Raw genomic sequence first — 18,259 nt, 5'->3', positions numbered from 1 at the left:
GCGCTCCGCACGCGGAGAAATCGCGTCCCAGCCAATAGCAGTCGCGCGCTCCCCCGCACGCTCCTCGAGCGCGCGCTCTGTCCAATCGCGTTCTTGCGATTGCGACATGGAAGAACGGCGACCACGCCGTAACCACGCGGCCGACGTCATTTTGGGAGCTGGCAAAAAAAAAGAGAAAGAATTCACGTTCAAAACAAGACTAAGATGGCGGCCGTCGGCCCAACGCGTCGAAAATGGCGAGCGCGCGAAGTCTGGGTTGATTTTGACGTTTGACCGTCACTTGGATGCTATTCAGGCCTCCTAAATAATTGTTTTCAAATATTTCCCCGTTGTATTTGGTGCTGATAATTACAGAGAAGGTAGTTTATGAGATATAGAACCGAAAAATAAGGTTTTCTAAAAATCAACTTTTTCGCGATTTTCCGGTTTTCAAAGCCCGCGTCCCCCTTTAATATAGAGCGCCGCACTTCCAGTCATCGTTACACTAGGCCACCAGGGGACCATGTGGCGCTACATGCTGGCCAGGAATATAACAGTCCTCCCCTCTAAGGTACAAAGACAAGCTACAGCTAAGGGGAGTACCGCTGCACGGCCCTCCTAGTCCTTGTGCTACGGCGCAGCTGGGGTGGACTGATGCTTGTAGGATGAGGAGTTACTTCAGGGCTTGCGGCTTTGTCGCTTGCACCCACGCTTGTTTCGCCTGGCTCGAACAGAGCGCCGGGAGCACCAGCAGACTGACTCTTATTTAATGCTTGCGGTTCCAACTGCGCTGCAGCACCAACAGGTTGACAAGTCTCTGCCTCGGCCTTAGCTGCTGTAGTGGCGTCGGTCGGTCTGGAACGCAGGTGATCACCGTGCCGATGCCACAGTGTGCCATCTTCAAGGCGGACTTGCGCTGAAGACTGACTTGTGGCGCCGACGACTCGAGCAGGCACCCGGGGCATACCCTGGTGGAAGTTCCTGGCGAACACGTTCTCTTCAAGGTTGAGCGGCGCTCCCTGTCGGCAGCCTTTATCAGTATAAAGTTTCTGTTTTAGCTGCTTGAGCAGCACTGATGATTGGAGGCTGGGACGCAGGACATCCAACGGCGTCTTGAACATCCTTCCCGCCAACAACTTGCATGGTGCTCTGCCCGTGACCTCATGCGGAGTAGTCCTGTAATGAAACAGGAATCTGGAAATCCGAGTCTGAAAATCCCCAGAGCCACTTTTCTTGAGTTTGTTCTTCACGGTTTGAACAACACGCTCCGCTGCCCCGTTTGACGCTGAATGATATGGCGGCACGAGGATGCGGCGTATCCCGTTGCATGCTCGTGCATGCGACAGGATATCGCATGTTAGAAAGTCCAAGTACTGCTCACTTGCAAATGCAGGCCCATTGTCTGGCACAATCAGATCTGGTAGACCGTGCTGAGGGAAGGCCATTCGCAGGGCTGTTATGGTAGCCTCTGCAGAAGTTGACGAGACAGGAAACACTCGACCCATTTTGAAAAAGCATCCACAATGACCAAAAAAGTATGCCCCATAAATGGCCCTCCAAAATCAATGTGAAGCCTGGACCAAGGCTTCTGGGGGAACGGCCAGGGCGTCTGTTGAACTGGTTGTGGAGCCCGCTGATGAGCTTGGCAAATCGAGCAGCTCTTCACATGGTGGGTTATGTCGTTATCGATACCCGGCCACCAGACGTGACTTCTGGCTATCATTTTGCTCTTCTCGATGCCTGGGTGGCTGGAATGAAGCAGATCCAGGACTCGAGCCTGCAGCACTTTTGGGATCACCATGCGTGCTCCCCAGAGCAAACAACCCTCATGCAGGCTAAGCTCTGAACTCCTTGCACAAAAAGGGCTCGTTTCTGACGCTAGTGCAAGGTTCTCTCCTCTGAGAACAGCGAGAACGACATGTCCCAGAACAGGTTCATTCTTTGTGGCTTGAGCCACAACGGAGGGTGAAAGAAGATTTGGATATGCATGCTGTAGCATGAAGACGTCAGCCGGCAACGTTCTCTTCAACGTTGCTCCCAGGTAATGGAAGTCTACTGAGTGCGTCAGCATGACCTAAATTCCTTCCTGGTTTGTAGGTCAGCTGATACTTGTACGCTGGAAGCTTGAGAGCCCACCTGACAAGCCGAGGTGACGCGTGGACAGGAACTGGCTTGTCAGCACTCAGCAATCCCAGCAGCAGCTTGTGGTCTGTGAAAGCTTGAAAAGGGGTCCCCCACAAGTACTGGTGGAACCGTTCCACCCCGTAGACCAAGCCTAATGCCTCTTTGTCAAGTTGACTGTAGTTTTGTTCTGCTCAGGACAAACTCCTTGATGCAAAAGCAATGGGTCGCTCTTGGCCATCGGCTTCACGGTGCGCCAGAACTGCACCGATCCCATATGGTGATGCATCACAAGTTAGACACACCGGCTTCTCTGGATTGAAATGAGCTAGAACCGGAGCGGACGTCATCAAGTGCTTGCTTGCGGTAAAAGCCTCTTCTTGGTCTTTTCCCCACTCCCCCTTCTTCCCGTCAGTAAGAAGCAAGTGTAGTGGCCGCAGGCATTCAGACAGGTTAGGAAGGAAACGTCTGTAGAAATTAATCAAACCTAGGAAGCTCTGAAGCTGCTTGACGTCGTGAGGAGCAGGAGCATGAAGTATGGCCGCTACTTTGCCCAGGCCTGGAGACAACCCTTCCTGGTTGATAATGTGCCCAAGCTATTCAACCTGCGGCACAAAAAAATGACACTTGTCGAACTTCAACTTCAGTCCGACATCAAAAAGGCGCTTGAGAACGGAACGAAGGTTGTGCAGATGATCCGAGTCAGTCACGCCGGTGACCAGGATGTCATCAAAATACACAGTGACGTGCGGCAGCCCTCGGAACAAGTTTTCCATCTCCCATTGAAAGATAGCTGGAGCGGACGACACTCCGAAAGGAAGGCAGGTGTACTGGAACAACCCCATATGTGTGGAAATGGTGACATACTTCCTCGAGTCCTGCCCAAGAATCACTTGCTGGTAAGCATCCCTCAGATCCAACTTGGTGAACTTCTTACCCCCAGACAGCATGGCCCACAGGTCTTCGATTCTGGGAATCGGGTACTTTTCCAGGGTGGCCACCGGATTCATGGTTACCTTGAAATCTCCACAAATCCTGACACGTCCATCCTTCTTGGCAACAGGAACAATGGGTGCAGCCCAGGCTGACGTGTTGACTAGTACAATAATGCCCTCCCTTTCTAGACGTTGAAGCTCCTGTGCAACTCCATCTTTGAGTGCGAAAGGTAGTGGACGTGGCTTAAAAAACTTCGGTGGAGCGTTTTCCGGAACATGAATACTGGCTTTGAGCCCCTTGAAAGTACCCAGCCGTTCCTCGAACACAGCAGAAAACTCTTGAACAAGACTTCTTACGTCAGAGAGAGAATGAACAGTTACCTCCACACCAGAGAAGTTGAGGCCCAGCTCCCGAATCCAGTTGCGCCCAAGTAGTGTAGGCGACTTACCTCCGGTGACGAACAATGGCAGCACGGCCTTCTTGTCGTAGAACTGCACGCTGACGTCCACCCTGCCTTCAACTTGGGTCAGTTCACCGGAATAGCTTCGCAGCAGCACGCCGGATGGCATGACTCGTATCGCAGGCACCAGCGCCTGCAGACGTTTCTTGGCGATGACAGAGACACTTGCGCCCGTGTCCACCACCATGCAGAGTGGCTTGCCACACACGTAGACGGTGACGGTGAACGGCGGTGACGGCGCGACGCTGTCAACTTGCCACATGTCGAAAACCTCGGACGATGCGCTGTCGTCCTCAGCGTTGTCATGGACGACATTCACTGGATGCGTCTCCGGTGCTGGGGACGGGCACGCTTGCCCCCAGAAAGCGTTGCCTGGCAGAACTTTTCCTGGATGACTGGGCGTCCCTCTGCTTCGAATTGCACACTTTCGATAGATGTCCTCGCTTTCGGCAGTAGTTGCACGTAGTTTTAACATGCTTGCAGCCGGACGCGAGGGGTCAGTCTCCGCAACGGTAGCAGGTGACGCCCCCCGTAGGTGCCGTGACTCGATGCGTTGCGAACGCGGCGCTGCCGGAGCTGGTCTGGCAAATCTCCCCGGCGTCCCTCTTCGCCGCTTCCATGGCCACAGCGGTCTGCACAGCGTCCTCGAACGTCAAGTCTGGCCGTTCCAAAAGTCTGGTCTGGATCGCAGTGCTGTTAATCCCGCAGACGACACGATCCCTCGGCATGTTTTCAAGCTCGGCTCCGAAGCTGCAGTGCTCGGACAAGTTTTTCAACGCTGCGACGTAGTTGCTCACAGACTCCCCGTCAGCGCGAGCACGCGAGTTGAAACAAAAACGCTGGACGACGGCGGAAGGCTTCGGGCAGTAATGGTTGCCGAGGACGGAAAGAACCTCATTCAGAGACTTATCTTGAGGCTTGGCAAACTTGACCAGGTCTTGAAGAAGAGCGTACGTCTTCGCACCACAGCAACTGAAGAAGATGGCTTGCCTCTTTGCCGCGACGACATTGTTGGCCGCAAAGAAAGCCTCTAGACGCTCGACGTAGGACGGCCAGTCCTCTCCTCCCCCTTCAAAAGGTTCAATTCTGCCGAAGGTTGGCATGACGAGCAGAACTAGCCCGAGCAGAATGATTCGCAAACTTATCATTCGCAAGGAACGTGACGCACTTCGTACGAAGAACAAAACTTTTCCCTCGTCGCCACTGTTACAAGTGTAAACCGAACCCGGTTCGCACCGGCCAACGTTCGTCGGTGGCAAGACGTGGAAGCATGACAGACGCAGTTCGGTTCCAACACAACACGAACTGAGGGAGCCGGGTGGCCCCCTGTTTAATATGGAGCGCTGCACTTCCAGTCATCGTTACACTAGGCCACCAGGGGACCATGTGGCGCTACATGCTGGCCAGGAATATAACAGTTGAATCTTCGACGTGCACGACAGAACTGACTTGGACTGGCAATCGCTTGTTCTCCCGTTTTCCTTCTGCAGCCGCATTCACTCGGTGAGGGAGTATGGGAGTAACATGATAGACCGATCTCGCTAAGCGTTCCATGCATGCGTGACGCCGCCATAACTGTAGTTGGTAGGAGCCGGACACCAGTTCACGAGACAGCACGTGCTACCTTGTGTGCTGCTCGCACAGACCCTTCTTGCCTCATCTCACCACTTTGTGTTCCCGTTGCAGGAAGCGCAGGCATACTCTGAAGAAAACGGACTGCTTTTCATGGAAACATCTGCGAAGACTGCAATGAACGTCAACGACATCTTCCTGGCCATTGGTGAGTTGCGGCTATGAGTGCATGTACGAACGAGTATTTTGCCGCCCCCAATGTCAGCGTTGTCGCGCCTCCTTAGATTGCCTGGCCTGAAATCTTTTTGTCGCGCTACAGGAAGGAGTTTCCTAGGGAGAAATTGAAGCGCTGAGGGAACCGTCCTAATGTCGCTGCCGACTATAAGAGTCAACCAGTCGAATCGGTCAGAGAACCTAACAATTGGACTTGGGTTTGGAGAAAGTCACTGAATGCATAGGTGAACGATGGGAAACGCCATCGGTGCCTAGAGCCAAGGGTCCTATTATGTCGGAAGAATTGGAATGCCAGAAATTTTTTTAGATGTCGACATACCGTAGAATACCGTGCATCCGCCCATTTCGCACTAAGTGCCTACCCCCAAAATTTGAAACATCTGAAAAAAATTTTTCGGAAAATCGTGTGTTCCGAAAAACAGATTTCAGCCAAATTATCGGATTTCCGCGCATTTTCCGCTGTGTATTGACCACTTTCCACTTGCTTGATATCAAGTTTAGGTTCTCGTGCAACTTCCTCCTTATGTTGTTCGCTTTCGCTTGTTTGTTCTTATGTTTGATCTGGTGCTGCGCCTTCTCGGCGCCTTCGTTGGCACAAACAGTGAAGTTGAAGTACGCGCCACTTGGCGCTATTTGGAGACTATGTTTAGTCCACCAAGCTTGCTTCAATACTAATCCTATTGGCAAAATCCTTTGCGCTTAAAGACCGCAAGAACGGCAAAAGGTTGCTCTTCTTGCGGTCACACCAGAAAAACACGTACCATGAGAACAACTCGAAGAACCATAAGAATGGGCAGACGGTGGCCATGTTGGCTATAGCGGAACTGGAAAACCCGACTATTGCCTCAATTTAGCTTATTTATTGCGTAGGATGTGGTATCGAGGCTACAGGGCAAAATCAAAACAGCCGAAATGGCGGCTACAAAGCTTGAGGCGCTATCGCGGCGGCTGTTTTGTTGCTGTCAACTGAGGAAATCGCGCAAATTAAGTCAGAAATATTGAGCAATAAGCTTTACAACGTTTGAAATTTCTGTCAATGTTTTTACATTAACTCTGTGGCATGTGTGACGGTTCGGTGGAAACGTCGGAATAATCGAGCGTGTCCGAAAAATCGGTCGGCGACTGTATATGTAAAATTGATGACCTCGCATGTGCCCATCCCCTACTTTTCGCGATTATCTTGAAATTTTGGGTAAACGCTTGCTTGGTATTTTAGGGTATGACAATTTAACAACTTCCACGGTGTCTGAGAGGAGGAGGGGGCAATTGCTGCAATTTTTTGTCCTCTGCACTTCCTCTGCCGCACAGCAGTGACTTTGTTCGCAGGGATTAGCTCCGTCGCATAGTGGCACAGAAGTCTGCCCAACGCAACAGTCTGGAGAGTTGAGTATTTTCAAGATTGGAATTGTTTTCCAGTACAGTCGGCGACAGATTTTTCGGACTTCACAAAGACGGGAAAAAACGTCCAAATAATAGAGCAGTCCTAAAAATCGGCAGATTAAAAAACCTGCCTTTATTGCGTCTAAGCGGGCTTAAGAAAGCCATAAATAGTACCTTGCTTCAGGTTACGCCTCCGTTTGCGTTCGGCAACTTTCTACTAACTTGAGAACCGCTGCCTTTTTCTCTAGTGGTATGGTCAAGTACTTTGTGCCTTAGCAACAGATCGCGGCGACTGAAGAACGGATGGACAATGACGTCCAAGCCCGCATAGTCCAAAAACACAATTCACCGAAACGAGGTTGAGATGAGTCGCAAGTCTACGACTGCAATGGCGAATTAACAAAGCATTATGGTAACAACAATGATGATGATAATGACGCGCAGCTAGAAAAATAATCCCGTACAGCATCACCTAGCGGTACTTAGCAGTACTCAATTAGGCCTGCCAAACCAAGCTAATCCATGTGCAGCCAACATAGAATTCAAACTGGCTGATGCGCGGTAGTGTTTCTCGCTGATTGCTTGCGACGATTTTGTCCGAAATATTGAAAGTTTGGGCTTCAAGCTGTCCGAAACATCGGTCGTGAATATGCACTATTTCTGTCGGGCAAGTCACGGTTCCTCCTTTAGGTCCGAAATATCGAACAAGTTTGAATTATCGGCGTAAAAAAAGTCTGTCGGAGACTGTATAGGCAAAGTATAGTGGTGAACTGGACATACTAGAAATGGGCGCTCAGCCAGTCTGGTGGGCAGCAAACCGCTGCCACCCACTGTAGGGAAAAACCCTGCCGTGGTGTTATGCTTGTCGCAGCAGTTCTCCAGGGTGGGTCAAGGGCAGACACCTTTGAGAGGTTATAAGGCAGGTTGCTAGAAAAAGACAAAGATCTCATTTCATGCATGTCTCGTGTGGGTTTCCTGAAGCCCCGAAACATGGGTTAGGCGCTCATGCTTCGGTGCACCCAGGGGAAAAACTAGGAGGAAAGGAAAACATGCGGCGGGTGCGTTTGTAGTTGGTGGTTTTGGGCACGGAGGATGTATGCGGACTAAAAATGTCCAGTCTTCGTGCTTCGCCTTGCGAGAAAATTGTTGTTCAATGACTTCGTTCTGCAGTGCACACCTTCGAGCCCGATTACACTGAACATGGGTACTTTAAATTATATTTGGCAGACAGTCAAAATAATTTTTTTAAATCCCACCTAACCGTTATAAACACCTAGATAAGTGCTCCACATCCCAAGATAAATGTTTAACAATGTTTACTTTTTACTTGTTTGTACCATTTTTCTAATGTAGCCTAGCGATGGCTCACAATTTCAGTATCGTGCCCTCAAACTGTTGCTTCATTGCATGGACAACGTAATTTTATTTCTTTGTGTTTTGCGACCACTTGCCCATCCCCCCGCATGGTTTGAGTCGTCTGGTTTTAGGAAGTGCGGCCTTTGCTCAAATCCTTCAGGGGGTTGCAGTGGCGGGAGTATGTGGTGTGAAGTAGTGCGTGTTTTAGTTTCTCCACTAAGGCAATTTGCATTCCCCTCAACTGCCTCCTTTTTTTCCTTTTTTTTTGTCCGTCTGCACGAATCACATGGACGTTTTTAAGTTCTGGGTGATCTTAATTCCAACCATTCTTGGTTGGAAAGTCTATTGGATTCTAGTAGGGTGGGTGTGTTATTTATTGACCCTTTTTTTGATGGTTGTTGGGCTCAGACTTTTGAATAAAGAGGAGCCAAAGCTTTTGAGTACTGCTTGTAGCACTTTAACATCGATTACCTTTGTTTATTTTCATAATTTTAATTTCCACGTTTGCCTGCCTTCCAAGCCGGAAGATGGATAATGCTGACTCGACTGGTTTTGAGTTGAGGCCATGCTTGATTCACCGCTGCTTCGTACTGTGCATAATCAAAGACAGGTGGACATTCCCGGAGAGCAGGTTAACTTGCCCACTCTACAACAGGCTTTATAAGTGTCTCTTGGCCTGCCTTGGTGAAGTACTAACCCCAAAGAGGTCAGTTTGGAAGTCATGGAAGATTGATTGGGAAGTGCCGGTCTCGCACAAACTGTGTCATTTGACCATGCTTTGGTGTATGGGAGAGTTCCGTAAACACCTTCGTTTTGAAGTTCTTCTACGCACTTACAAATTTGGCATCCCCAGCCGACTTGCCTGTACTTGTTTGGGTAAGGATGTCAAAGTCTACGACAACTGCGGTGAGATGTTGACTGTCCCACACGTTTTTGACGCCTCAGATTTCTAGGTCGCAGTGATGCGATTGCTGCACTAGTGGTGCCGAACTGTGCCAGAGTGCTTACCCCGCTACATCCTGCCCCATTTCCCCAAAATGTGATAAACTTGCACCAACTCTGCACCGAATCCTAATTTCATTTCATAATACCGAAAACGTAATGGTTAAGTCCCAGCCGCACAGCCGGACCGTTGCGGTAGGCTTGCCCGAATTTTTGGAACTTTTGATTGTCGCTTTTAGTAACATACTACTCAATTTGGTCTCTGTATCAGACATTGAGAGTGTTAGGAAGTGGCACAGCATTTCTCGCGATTGTGGCCGGTTCTGGCAATACCACCTCAGACCTCAGAATCATTTCAAGCAGCAAACGCACCGATGTTCGACAAGTGTCACCGCACAGTGGCAGACGCACCTGTCTGCCTTGCTAGCGTCTTGCTCATTGTTAGACGCTGCAAAACATGCTGGCCGCGATGCTCACACAAGCTTGGCGACGCTTAGTGGATCCACTGGTGATGGCGTTCGGGGGGGCAAGGCCTTCTCTTTTAGGTGGTACTGGTTCCAGTGTTGCAAAATGAGCATCCCCATTCCATTCCAATTCCACTCCGGGAAATTGGTTTCCGACAATTCCGTTCCTTTGAACTCTTCGGAATGAAGACACCCATTCCCATTCCTGGATTGACTGAACTTCACCATTCCATTCTTCTAATTCCTAAAGGTGAAGAGATGGCCATTGACAGCCACATAGTGTTACTGAAAAAAAGCAGCATAAAGATGCTAACATTATCAAAAGCGGAGATGACTGCAAAAGTATGCAAAAGCATACTTAAGGCACCTGTTCTGCTCAGCCGAAGGGTGCTTACACAAAGCGCTTCATGGGAATTTTGTCACTGCAGACCTCGATCGCGCGATCAATCGTAAAAGGCTTGCAGGTCCCAGCAGACGCTAGAAATTAAAACCACCAGTTTTTTCCGCAATTGGACCATATGTACCCTCCACTGATAGATGGTTAGTGTGTTTGTTTGATAAGGCCTTAAAAATGTCTAGTTCGTGAATGGCACAAGAAGCTATCTTGCTCTCTGCTTAGAATACTTCTTACAGCACCGCTATTACGCTGTAAGAAGAGACGCCACATATATCTGCCCCAATCTCCATGCACTGTAGCAATAACAGAAAACCACTGACAAAGTGCAATCTGTATATGGCACCAGCACAAGGGACTGTACCACCATATTATGGAACCTGCCTTAGAACAAACTTTTAGTGGCGAAGCTCCTTAAGGTCTAGCCTTGTTTAACGTCCATGCTCACATCGATTGCCATCCCATCTGTCTTCTTAAAAAAAAAGAAAAAAATGTTTCCGCAGTTGACAGGATTCGAATCTGTGCGGGAAGACCCCAATGGATTTCTAGTCCATCGGCTTAACCACTCGGCCACGACTGCAGTAACTCAAGAGCTGGGGATGTCATGGATGAAACGTTGCATTTAGCTGCTCAACATCTATACAGGGGAGGGCGCTGCAGTCAAATGCATATATAATCATGTTAAACTTTGCATGCATTGGCTCAACATTTATAGACGAAAGAGCGCTGCGGCCAAATGCTCAACTGCGTATATAACCACGATCCATACCACACATTCTCTTACTGACTTGGACTGTTGACTTAAGCGGTGGAGATGCGTTCCCACGGCTTCTAGCGAATCCAAGGTGATCCGCTGAAAGAAACACTAGCTGTGCATTTCACGGACCATAAAGCAGTAATAATGAAGTCGAAACGCAACCCGGAACTCGGCACTACCTATGAGCAATAAAAAAAATCAGCACCATCAGCACTACCTATGAACGATAAAATCGGTATCATCAGCACCACCAGAGCTTCGCCCCATCAGCATCATTCACCACGTGGAGATGCAGTCATTTTACGTTTGCTGTACATTCAATCTATTTTTCTTTATATTGTGTTCCACACAAACACTAGAAGATCGGCTGGGTTAAAACAAGCAGGAAGTTGAACCAGTCATTATTCCGGTTCAGGTTTCTTTGCATTTTGTTCCGGTTCACTTCTTGTTCAGGGACGCTTTTGAAATAATGGTTCGGTTATCGATTACTCCAAGCGCGAAGCAGTACAAAGCGGTTCTTGAAAGGAAAGTCCAAGCTCGCAGTCGTTAGAAAAAAAAGGCGAGTTTAACGCGGCATCACCTTCATTCAAATGAATTAGGCCGTCAGAAGCCGTTCTGCAAAAATGAGGACAGCAAAACAAATATATGCTTACCGTATTTACACGATTGTAAGTCAGCTCGATTGCAAGTCGAACCCCCTTCCACCCCCACATTGCACATCAGCAAAAAAAAAAATCTTTAGATGCACATTTTATTGCGAACACGTGGTGAAGCCCAGCCTCCACCACGTAATCGATGCCTTCTGGAGTGCTTTGGCTGCGCATGCACATGCGAGGTGCGTGATATGCCCAATCATTATCGAAACTAGAAAGTTCACGAAACATCCAAGCGTGGATGTGTTTCGTGGAGAGGTCGGCAGGCCGCAGCATGGTGCTGGCTCTCCGGTCACTCTAAGGTCCCTCCCTCTATACTGAAAGGTAGCGCAAGCCATTGTCTGAAACGGGCGAGAGAAATTTCTCCTCGCCCATGCCCTTTCCTTCTCAAAAGTTATCTTTCTCCTCGCTTCAATTGGATCAGCCGCAACACGTGACTGTTACCTTCCCATGATCCCATGCAATTCGATGGTCTGCTATAAACTGATGCTGTCTTTGTGAGAGGCGTGGCGGTGGCTTCGTTGCTTACAGCCCAACCGTAGGTGCCTTTTTAATGCGAGACTATTGCGCGACCCTCTTTCAATTCAATATATCCGGGTTCGTGTTGGCTTGCATCGCACGTCACCTTTGCAAGAAGGCAGACAGCGAGCGTTTGTGGTGAAAGCTTGTTCATTTGGTGACATGGGTGTCTTATCCAAGTCTGGTGTTCAGCATTCCTTTGAACGAACATGCATAACGCAAGTGTACCTTTGCTTTCGTGTTTCATTCGAGAGCGTAATTTACATTGACGTGCCCCTCTAGCCAGTGTTGCAGTCTTGTGAACTCTGGTTTTTGCTCCGGTTGCAGCCAAGAAGCTTCCGAAGACGGAACAGGGCACGACGGCCGTCGGGGGCGGCGCCAGCGGCCAGGGCCGTCGGGGGGTGGACCTGAGCGAGCAACAGCACCAATCCGGAGGCTGCTGCAAGTGATGCCCCTCCCCCTCTCTCGGAAGCCCCACCCCCTCCCCTCAAAAACCCCTCCCCTTGTTTCGGAAGAAGCACGGCACTTCCCACGAAGCTGCGACGACGACGACGATGGCGGTGCTCTCCTCCCGGCCGTCGTCTCTTCTGCTCGATCTGTACATACGCAGTATATATATATGTATACAGACTGGGTGTATAGGTATATATTGCGGGGGAGTCGCACCACACCAACACGCAACACATGCCCGCCGGAGGAGGCAACACACGCAGCTTGGCATTCTTTCGTTGTCTGTCAGAGGTTGGCTTCTGCGCTCTTCTTTCCTCCGCGCACTTGGAACGGGGCGTCTTTTCTGTCTGCGGTTGGGACGTGCGTGCTTGTGCGGCTGTGCGTGAAAGAAATGTGTGTGTGTGTGCGTTCCTGCCCGCTCTTTTCCGGTTGGTGCGTCTGATGCGATGCGAGGGAACGGGTTTCGTGGGAACTTCATTTTTCCGGCAGAAGGTTTCTCGTCCTGGGGGGGGAGAAGGGGGGGCGGCGTCTGCACGGCGGGGGGAAACAGATGCGTCTGCTTTTGTTTCTCTTCCCGTGTTTGCGTGTAATAGTTTTAACTGGGAACAAAGTGTCTTTGGCCCCCCTCCAAGCCCCTTTTTTCTTTTTTTTTTTTTAGTTTGCATCGTTGGGTAGCGTTTTACACTGGCAATTTTGGAACTGCCGAAACGGCACGTTTCAGATTAACTTGTGGGTGGCGTCGGCGGCAGTTAGAAGGCGACCCCGGAGGGTCGGGGGGGGGCATAGCGATCATAACGGGAACGACTTTGAGGAGGCTGGGCCTAGGTCATACACATCCTTTTCGTCGAGCTACGCGTTTTTGTAGTGGGCGTCGGGGGAAATTTGTCGGAATGCGCCAGTTGTTTTTCTTTCTCCCTTTTTTTGTTTCGGAGTATATAGCCTCGTCATTGAGCCTTCCTGTTGAGTTATCGTCATTGTTGGTTGCATTCCTTTCCGTTTTCTTCCGGACTATTGGGATCTTTTCTTATGAGACAGCAGAAACTTTTTTTCTTCTATTGTCCACGAGGAGCAAATTAAGCGTACTCTTCCTAGACCTATTCATTCCTTAAACGCGAGGTGTTTGCTTTCGTTCTTTTCTGTAGTCGCGATATGGGGCAAGCGAGCACGGTGCAGTATTTCTGCTTTCTGGCAATTGGTTTTCTTGAAACTTCTATCTTGGTCGGGCCCGCGTGCATTTGTAGTAGAAAAAGGAGCGAAAAGACTGAATTTTTTTTTTTAGAATGCAAATAATCTGGGATTTATTGTTGCCCTCTTGGAAGGAGTAAGTTTATTGTGTAGGTTATATATATATATATATATATTACGAGGAACTTGCTGTGTTGTCTATATTATTGTATGATGTTTATGCTGTACATAACGTTTGATATTAAAAATTAAAAAAAGGAATAAAATTTTGAAGTGCATCCAGTATACCTCCTAGTGGTGGCGTGGTTCTCTTAACAGCATTTACTTGCCTCTAGTTGTTCCCAATTTTAATGCGCTTTTTTTGTGTGTTGTCGTGCTGCTTGTGTATCAATCTGAACTTGAAACAATTTAATTTTAGAGTTTAGAAGGTACAGATCTGTTTGCAGAGCTCCTGAAATCAATGGGCTTCTTCAAAGTGCTCCTACATTTACCGTATTTACTCAAATGTAACGAGAGTTTTTTTTTTTCAAATTTCCCTTACCTAATTTGGGGGTTCGCGTTATAATCGAAACGCCTCAAAATTTGCCTTGGCGATGTCGCAGCACAGGCTCTTTAAAATGGCTACGGCAAATCTCGCGATCTTTCAATCTTGTGCTGGCAACATATACACGCTGGAAACAGCCAATCCAATCCTATTCTTGTTTGCGACTCGTTGCGCCCATGTTAGGGTTACGGGTTACCTTCACAACGCTTTCTCTTTCTGTTAGGGTTACTGTACCCATGTGCCCGTGTTGTCCGTGTTTTGTGAGCTTCTGCTACGTGCATCCGCGACTGGACTCGAGCAAATGGCGACGCAACGAGCTCAGTACGACGCCCGCTTTAAAAGAAGTGCAATTATGATGGCTGAGGAAATCTGAAACTCTGCCGCGGCTCGACAAGTAGATGTGACAGAATCGACTTTCCGTGGGTGGAGGCTCCAGCGTGAAGTGCTCTTCAAGTGTGAACCCTGCCGAAAAGGCTTCCGCGGACCGCGTTGTAGTACTTTTTAAGGTACTTTTATCCCCTCACTTAACTCTCGTTACATTCGAGTTCTTTTTTTTTTTTTTTTTTTGTGCTGTGAAAAGTCGTTTTTTGCGTTACAATCGTGGTCGCGTTACATTCGAGTAAATACGGTAGGTTCTCTGAGGCGTTTGAGGAAATAGGCTTGTGCATCAGTATTGGAGGAGGGTACTGGAACTTGCAGTTTCACTGGTTCAGTTCAGGCAGTTCTGTGTCTGGAAATGAGTTGAAGTGCTGTGCTGTCAATATGGAGCAGGTGCTTCATCGTACAATATGGTCTCACTTGCCCAGCGGTTTTCCATCTGCAGCAGCAGCCATGTACACATCTTGTTGGACAATGTTTTTTCTCTGGCATGTGCATGTGGACCGTTTGTCTGTACTCGGCGCAAACATGACATCGACACTGGAATTTTACTCGAAGATATTGACAAACTCCAAATTTTGCTGCTTAATGGTGCCCCGAGTAGGCATTTTCCACCACCGCTAGTATTTTCAATAAGCTTTTCAATTCAAAGCTGTGCCACATTACAGCAATAAACGGACCTTGTAATCAGTGGCATAGCCAGGGTCTTCAGCGCCCCCCCTCTCCCTTTCCCCCCCAAAGTCCAGCTGAGCCTTAAATGTACACATCAGGGCTGAGCAAAGAGTTTAAAAAGGTATCCCAAAATAGTTATATACATATATCTGAAGGCCAAAATACAGATACTGAGATGATTGTCTTTTGTAACGTGGTCTGCCCAAAATTCTTTTACAAAATCGGGGAAAAACTATCGTGGAATACAGATGCAGGTGTGTACTGAATTTCCTTTTTTCCCCTAACGAGGTCATTCTCCACGAACACACATGATGCAGTGAATTTCGAACGAAGTGTATCTCAAGTATCAAATATTGCACGGAAGAGGAAGATTCAAATTCTCAAGCAATGCACATGTTTATTTGATCAGGAAACGAATGTGTCAACTTCGAAGGTGAACTACAGGTTTTCCCGCTCATTTTAATCCAAGCGACGACCAATTTAATCCCGGGGTCACTCAATTTAATCCAAGCGCCATACAATTTAATCCAGGCGCCACACAATTTAATCCCGGGGTCAGTCAATTCAATCTACACTATATATATGCACTTATTGTGTTCAGTGGTCGTGTTTCGCTTACACATCTGGTAACTTAGAACAATTGTTTATACAATTAGAATTTTTGGCAGGCAATTGATAATTTGATCACTAATGTGATTACTCTGAGTTACTAGTCCTACTATTGACGAGGCCTAATTGATATGATGGTTACTCTTTTTAGAGCACAGCTTTAAGGCACCCCTTTCCGGCTTGAGCGGCGTCGGCGTCGCCGTCGCCGTTACCACGCGGTGCATGATGGGTAAATTCCCCCACTAAATTTATCGGAAAAATTTACCCGCTAAATCTAGCGAAAATTTTTCCCCGCTAAATTTAGCGGAAAATTTTACTAACTAGATTTAGCGAAAAATTGGCCGCTATAGGTCTAGCGGAAAACTTTCCCCGCTAAATCTAGCGCAAAATTTTCCCCGCAAAATCTAGAGAAAAATTTTAACCGCTAAATCTAGCGGAAAATTTTCCCGCTACATTAAGCGGAAAATTTCCTCCGCTAACTCCAGCGGAAAATCTCCCCTGCTAGATTTAGCGGAAAATTTGCCCCGCTGTCTAGCGGAAAACTTTCCCCGCTAAATCTAGCGAAAAATTTTCCCCGCAAAATTTAGCGGAAAGTTTTCCCCGCTAAATCTAGCGGAAAATTGTCCCCGCTAAATCTAGCGGAAAATTGTCCCCGCTATATTTAGCGGAAAATTTCCCCCGCTAAATCTAGCGGAAAATCTTCCCAGCTAGATTTAGCGGAAAATTTGCCCCACTGTCTACGGAAAATTTTCCCCACTAAATTTAGCGGAAAATTTTTCCTGCTGAATCTAGCGGAAAATTTTCCTGCATTATTTAGCGGAAAATTTTCCCCACTAAATTTAGCGGAAAATTTTTCCTGCTAAATCTAGCAGAAAATTTTCCCGCATTATTTAGCGGAAAATGTTTTCCGCTAAATCTAGCAGAAAAAGTTTCCCCGCTAAATTTAGCGGAGAAAATTTTGCGCTAAATCTAGCTGGGAAAATTTTCCGCTAGATTTAGCGGGGAAAACTTCCCGCTAAATATAGCGGGAAAAATTTTCCGCTAGATTTAGCGAGGAAATATTTCCGCTAAATACAGCGGAGAAAATTTTCCGCTAAATTTAGAGGGGGATATCTTTCCATTAGATTTGGCGGGGCAAATTTTCCGCTAGATTTAGCGGGGAAAATTTTCCGCTAAATATAGCGGGGAAAATTTTCTGTTAGATTTAGCGGGGAAAATCTTCCGCCAAATTTAGCGGGAAAAAAATTCCGCAAGATTGGGCGGGTAAAAATTTCTGCTAGATTTAGCGGGGAAATTTTTCTGTTAAATTAGCGGGGGAATTTTCCCATCATGCACCGTGTGGTTATGCCGACGGTGACGGCGACGCCGCTCGATCAAGCCGGAAACGGGTGCCTAAAAGCTGCGCTCTAAAAAGAATAACCAACATATCAATTAAGCGTCCATAGTGGGACTAGTAACTCAAAGTAATCACATTAGTGATCAAATTATCAATCCCCCCAAAATTCTAATTTTATAAACAATTGTTCTAAGTTACCAAATGTGTAAGCGAAACACGACCACTGAGCAAAATAATTGCATATATCGTGGATTAAATTGACTGACGCCGGGATTAAATTGTGTGGCGCTTGGATTAAATTGTATGGCTCTTGGATTAAATTGAGTGACCCCGGGATTAAATAGGTCGTTGCTTGGATTAAAATGAGCGGGAAAACCTGTAGTTACGCTTCAACATGAGTAGCTTTTCAGAGAGCTTATCATCAAGGCACCGACGATTTGGTCACAATACCAGACTAGCCAAAAAGAAAAGCCCCTCTACCCTCGCCGAAGCTGATAAATACCGCCTCGATGGAAGCAAACTCCTGGAGCATCGAGATGTCTTTCCTGGAGGTTGTCACGATAGCAAGACTTCCACCTCTCAAGACGAATCGGTCTTCGTGGACGTGGCCTGATCGAAATGAGCCTTGTTTTGCATCATTTCTTGTTTGGAACATTGTAATCAATTTTGCGGTTACTTGCAATGGGAGGGTGAGCCGCAAACGGTCTTATAGTTTCTTCAGTTATTCCTCGCCTCATTATTTGCCATTCGTGACAATATGTATACCTGAGCCAACACAGCACCCACGCCATGTGGGGAAGCATCGCATGAAAGCAGAACGGGCTTCTCAGCATCGTAGTACACCAGCACAGTGTTCCTCTTGGGGGATCGGTGGCCGAGTGGGCTAGCGCACACCAGCTCGGAGCACGTGGAGTGAAAACTCTCACTGTAGAACCCAGGGATCCTGGGCTCCATCCCTGCCCTTTACGATCTGGATGAGCATCGCACCGGCGTGCGGTCGTGTATCACTACAGCGTGGTGCACGTTAAAGACCCCAGGGCCTCTAAACTTGTCAAACACGAAGTTGGGGCCGAAGTTGACGGAGCGCACCGATTGGCCTATCACGACGATGACTTCGCGCTTTTTTCGCTGTTGTCCAATCGGCGTGCTCCGCAAACTTTCTGCTCCAACTTTGTGTTTGACGAGTTTAGGGCCCCCAGGCTAGCGGTTCTACCGCACTGGCTAAATTACTCCTCTACAGCTGAGAGACAAGTCGCCCGTTGAGGCAGAGTAAGTTTGGGCTGTACAAATATACAGATACCGCAGTGTATACCGAGCA

At 48.0% G+C, this 18,259-nt stretch overlaps 1 protein-coding gene across 2 annotated transcripts in view; it reads left to right on the top strand.

The window, feature by feature from the left end:
• Positions 1 to 13,687, top strand: part of LOC8023649 (ras-related protein Rab-5B) — a 40,830-nt gene extending 27,143 nt beyond the window's left edge. For both annotated transcript variants that reach the window (XM_029966441.4, XM_029966443.4), the window contains exons 4-5: positions 5,183 to 5,276; positions 12,095 to 13,687. In XM_029966441.4, coding sequence (XP_029822301.1) covers positions 5,183 to 5,276; positions 12,095 to 12,216 — 216 coding nt within the window. In that variant the 3' untranslated portion in view covers positions 12,217 to 13,687. The remainder of the gene's footprint in view (positions 1 to 5,182; positions 5,277 to 12,094) is intronic.
• Positions 13,688 to 18,259: the final 4,572 nt, after the last annotated feature.

Source organism: Ixodes scapularis, unplaced genomic scaffold (genome assembly GCF_016920785.2).
Source record: "Ixodes scapularis isolate PalLabHiFi unplaced genomic scaffold, ASM1692078v2 PGA_scaffold11__112_contigs__length_91849675, whole genome shotgun sequence".
Classification (NCBI taxonomy): Eukaryota; Metazoa; Arthropoda; class Arachnida; order Ixodida; family Ixodidae; genus Ixodes; species Ixodes scapularis.
This window is presented reverse-complemented; position numbering and strand designations above follow the sequence as displayed.